This window comes from Anopheles darlingi, chromosome 2 (assembly GCF_943734745.1).
Source record: "Anopheles darlingi chromosome 2, idAnoDarlMG_H_01, whole genome shotgun sequence".
In the NCBI taxonomy this organism is placed as follows: Eukaryota; Metazoa; Arthropoda; class Insecta; order Diptera; family Culicidae; genus Anopheles; species Anopheles darlingi.
In genome coordinates, this window is record NC_064874.1 from 30,006,903 (window position 1) to 30,011,902 (window position 5,000).

At 50.0% G+C, this 5,000-nt stretch overlaps 3 protein-coding genes across 3 annotated transcripts in view; all 3 read left to right on the forward strand.

Annotated features, from left to right (window-relative positions):
* LOC125949740 (transcription factor grauzone-like) overlaps positions 1-1,447 on the forward strand; it is a 1,875-nt gene extending 428 nt beyond the window's left edge. The window contains exon 2 of the mRNA XM_049677063.1: positions 1-1,447. This exon is cut by the window's left edge and continues 230 nt beyond it. Coding sequence (XP_049533020.1) covers positions 1-1,264 — 1,264 coding nt within the window. The 3' untranslated portion in view covers positions 1,265-1,447.
* The window catches only part of LOC125949769 (26S proteasome non-ATPase regulatory subunit 8), a 594,091-nt gene that overhangs the window by 406,451 nt on the left and 182,640 nt on the right, over positions 1-5,000 (forward strand). The gene's annotated exons all lie outside the window — the stretch shown is intronic.
* The window catches only part of LOC125949717 (ubiquitin carboxyl-terminal hydrolase 45-like), a 7,470-nt gene continuing 4,434 nt past the window's right edge, over positions 1,965-5,000 (forward strand). The window contains exon 1 of the mRNA XM_049677025.1: positions 1,965-2,941. The gene's annotated coding sequence lies outside the window, so the exon portion shown is untranslated. The remainder of the gene's footprint in view (positions 2,942-5,000) is intronic.

Consider the following 5,000-nt stretch of genomic DNA (forward strand, 5'->3'; position numbering starts at 1 on the left):
CATACGTGAAGATTATCTAGAACACAGTATTAATGAAGAGGAAGATTTGGCCCATCTAAAAAGCGAGGAAGATGAGAAAGACGACAATGAAGAATCTGGCGAAGAAGCTGAAGCGAACCGGGAAGAACAACCCCACGATAACAATCATTTATCTGCGGTCGAGAGAGTCACGGCCGACGGCGGAGAACCCAAATTAGAGGAAGGCAAGAAAAAATCCTTGAAACTAAAGTCCGCCAGAATTCGTGAAGAAGACGAACGTCTGAAACAGTTTTACTCTATGACTTGTGAGATTTGCTCGGTTCAGCTGAAATCGTTTCTCCTGCTCCAGAGGCACTGTCGAGAGGCGCACAATCAGCGGGGTTATGTGGAGTGTTGTAATCAAAAGTTTTACCGTCGATTCAAACTGATAGACCATCTGTCGTTTCACACAACGCCAGATGCATTCCGATGCGAGCAGTGCCAGAAGAACTACAAAAGCCGTTCCACGCTACAGCATCATCAACAGATCTGCCACGGGGAAGCCAAGGAAAAGCTGTTCCAGTGTGACAAATGCCACAATGCTTATTCTAAGTCGTACCAACTGAAAGTGCACATGAAGCGACACATCCAAGCACCGTGTGAACTGTGCGGGAAGGTGCTATCATGCGAGCAATCGCTGCGTGTCCATGTAAGGCACATGCACGGTGGTGAAGACGAGAAGCTGATCTGCGATACGTGTGGCCAACAGTTTCGTACCAAACCGGCACTAGAGCGGCATGTTCGACAGCACCTTGGGATGGCAGTTCCGGTCGACAAGCGGCAATGTCCGCAGTGTGGAGTATGGGTGTCGGGGATGAGGGGACTGAGGATGCACCTACGTAATGTACACCCGGCCAAGGATGCTGTCTTTGAGTGTGAAATTTGCCACAAACGATGCAAAAACGCCATGACCCTCGATCATCACCGAAAGGGCGTTCATGCGGAGGATAAGTACGAGTGTGATATTTGCGGGAAGCGTTTTAAGCGACCAATTTATCTGAAGGAGCATCGCGCTCTCCACACCGGCCAGTGGCTCTATTCATGCGATATCTGTGGACTGACGATGAATTCGAATGGTAATATGTACGCGCACAAGAAAAGCAAACATCCCAAAGAGTGGCAAGAAGCACAACAGCGGAAAAGGATAGCCTCCGCTCCAGCTAAAACGAAGAAAAGTGAAGAATCTGCGACCGTTAAGAACGAACTTCCGAATGGAGAAAGGAACAACAGTGAGGCGTCGCAATAAAACATTTTGATTAAAAACCACAATCGCACTTTGTCTCCATTTCCGTCATATTTAGTTGGTGTTGAAAATATTAATGCGCGCCATCCAACCGCAGCATGGGAAACCACACGTGGTTATCGGATTCCTGCAAGCAAAATGTTAACCGCAACCTCTACGCAAAACGAATTTGAAATTTCTTCGACTAAAGGCTCTGGCAAACTGGCTGCAGCACGAGCGGCAACTGCGTCGCGAGACGCAACTGCCGTATCGTAGACGCAACTGCCGCATCCAAAAGGTGTGTGGAGTAGCTGCCAAAATGAAGTTGTGGCGTAATATTTGAATTACGGTGTAAATTATATCGGTTACTTTTTTAGTTTCTCATGAAGTTATACATATAAATAAGAATGTTTAAGCATTGTTTCGTTAAAAAGGAAGATATTGTTTTTAGATTCAATTATGAGTCATTCCACACCGATATATAAAGAAAAACAAAAGTAATGTTATTTTTTATTTAATATATTCAATCATTCGACTGTCCAGAGGCTCCTTTATTGCAGGGAATATGTATACTTCTTGTTTAAGCCCATAAGATCAGCAAAAGAAGTGATGGGAGTAACGCGTGCTATGTATGGCAGGCTTAAGCGACACAAGCAAGCTTGACGTCCGAACGTGGTGGTGGTGGTGAGTTTTGGTCGGGCCATCTCATCCAGCTTCATCAAGGGGTGTCCGCAGCTTCTGGATCGGTGGTGGTAAGCATTCCGCGACAAACCACCAACCAATTTGCTAGAAATCGCGTCTCGGTGGATCGTGCACGGGGAAAAGCTGGATGAAAACACTCCAGCAATAAATCCGTGCGAAATCCTGCGAATCGGTGATTTTGTGCGTGCGTGATTCGTGGCTGGAAAATTCCACAGTTCGTGCTAACGACGACCGTCGCAAATCCTTCGAAACAGGATTCCAAACAGCAGGAAGCAACGTTAGCTCTCGGAGGAAATCTCGAGTCGGTTGGTGTGGGTGTGTTTCGTGGAAAGCAATAGGAGGAAATCGGGTGTGCGCTGGTGTGCGTTTTGTGTTGATTTTTATTGTGCATCATCCACGGTTGGGGAAAAGAGCGAGAAAGCGACGGGGCACCACGCAGCCTGGGCTTATCCTGTCGCCGCCATCGACCGTTGGTTGCCGCGGTTGGTTCCCGTAAAAACCGAAATCGCGCAATTAAGGGCGACGATCCGAGTTTCCGAGAAAAGGTTTTCCGTGACGGGAATATACGAATATACGGCAAAGTGGTGCGAGTGAGAGAGGCATTTTGTGCAAGCGCCGCCTGTATGTATATGTGCCGTTCTGCGTGTATGTGTGTACGCAGTGTTGAATGTGGTGAAATTTACCGTAATCCAAGCGCGAGGTGCACACGTTACGCCATGGCTGCCACCAGAGGCGACAAGTTCTGATCAAACCACTAAAATTCACAAAAAGAAAGCCCGATAACAACGCCGAAGCATCCTCCCCGCGTCGTACAGTGTGTGGCTGGGTCGTTTTCCCGCTGCCGTGCCCGAAAACGCGTGGCTCCAACGCCGTACACCCAACACCACAGCGACAGCAACAGCAGAAAAAGTGTTTCAGCGTTTGCCTCGTGGAGCGCCAGCACCAATTTGCGGCCTACTGCAACCAGAAGGACCTTCAAACGGCAGAAAACTGTGCTCGGTGAGTAGCGTTTCGTTGATAAGCTCTTGTCCGTGGAAACCGTCGTGTGGCCTATTGTTTATGCTAGGACGCAATGTCGGCCGGGGACCGCGCCGCCGTCCGTGGTGAGATGATCAATAGATGGATAAAGAGCGGAAGTCTATTTTTAGTGATTCATCCCTTGTCACCGTCGGTGCTTGTGAGGCACCAATTTTCGAGTTGTTTTCCCTTCCATCTTCCCCTATTTTGCGGCGACCCGTCAGCTTCTTCTTCTGTTGTAGCTCCACAAAATGTACGAATTTCGATCATCGCGCACTGCGTGTTTTTTGCCCTAGGAGACGGAACGGCGAGGATACGCTCGGCGTTGTCGTTGGCTTTGCTCCAGCGCTGTCAAACGCCGCCAGTGGCGCTGCTGGCGCTGACCGTGAGTTTACCGAATGTTGCGGCATCCAACACGCGCATGTTGCCGCGTCTGCTGCTGGTGCTGTGTCCGCTCTCTGTGTCAAGGCGAACGCAATTCAAACGGGGACAGCCTGTGGGGTTGACCACGATTTTACCGACCACTTCTTTCTCCTCTCTTCACACACACACACTACTGAACTATATCGAGCCCCCCTCCTCGCTTAGCCCCCCGCTGGGCACAAAAAGGGAGGGAGGGTTGGTTTTTCTTCTTGATCCTTCTTACCCCGCCTCCATGCCGAAACCCTTCATCGAACTGCTTTTGCTTCGCACGCACTTCACCTTGTACAAGAGGAACGGAAAGGCCCGCGGCTTGCCAATTACCTACGCTCAATTGTCCAGACACACACGCACAGAATCGCTCGTGGGGCACAGACAAGGGGAGGGGGGAGGCCAACGTCAAGCTGGGCAGCTGCTGGTCAAGCGAGCATACGAGTACGGTAATGCGCCGAAAGGTCACACACCAGGGCTCCATGTCTGTGACGCGGCTTGTAACGCCTCAAGGCAGCGAAACAAAATTGGATCCAACCCTGGAGCACCTGCAGCGAACCTGTTGCTCCAGTGACACACGACGCCACCGACCAGCAACAGGTCACCTTCGCATCGCGGATCCACTGATTGCCGGACTTTTACCCCGATGATCGCGATCAATTATTCCCGCCCGCCTGGCAGCTCGCTCACTCGCCCGGAGGACATGGTACGCTCTGCTTGCATAACGCCCTCTGCCTTTGAAGGCTTTTCGGTGACACTCAACAGCAACCGTGTGGTGCTGTAGGTGGGAGACCAAGGTTCTCGGAGGTTCTACTGAACCGGTGGCACACAGCTCCGGCGATCAGGCAGGATGTAAGATTGTTTTCGTCAACATTCGCTTTAAATTCCCTAATCCTCTGTCCACCTGAGTGAGTGAAGGTGTTAATCCGTTGCCAATATAGATGCTTTTACAGCATTATAGCCCCTTTCGTGTTTCGTCTATCAAACTGGCTCCACGCGGCGTAGCTTCTTGTCAAACACTTATCTCAACAGAGCAACAAGCAAGCCAGCAAGCAAGTAGTTGGCGCTTACGTGAGCAACTGGCCAGTTGCAAAGCCGAGTGTTAGCATCTTCCGCGTTGCCACCTTTCTCGTGGAACGTGTTAGAATGTCTTTTACCTCTCCTCTCAACCAACCTCCTCTCCAGTCCTCGCTATCGCTCCTCTCCTGCCAGCGGGGGGGAACGGTGGTATAAATAACAAACCCGCTTCAAAGTAATCAAATGATCCTCCGACACCACCAACACCTGTGGGGATGAGGACTGAGCGCGAGGCCCCGTGTGCTATTGCTGTTGGCACGAGCCTGCTCGTTAAGATGACTTTGTAGCCAACATCAACGCCTGTTTAATGACGGACCTGATCACACATCTCGATCTTCGTCCTAGCCACGCTTCAAACCAGTTATTTACTAGCTTGTTACGTCAGTGTGTTCCAGCGTATTGATGCAAAACACCCCCCTGCTTTTGATTCGATTGCCAGACGAATTTAGTCTCGAACTTTCCCGAATTATTATTTGGTCAGAATATTTGCTTTTATTGCGTTTCCATCATGCTAAGATTGCTGTTCTGCGTCGTAACTATGCTACCCATTTTT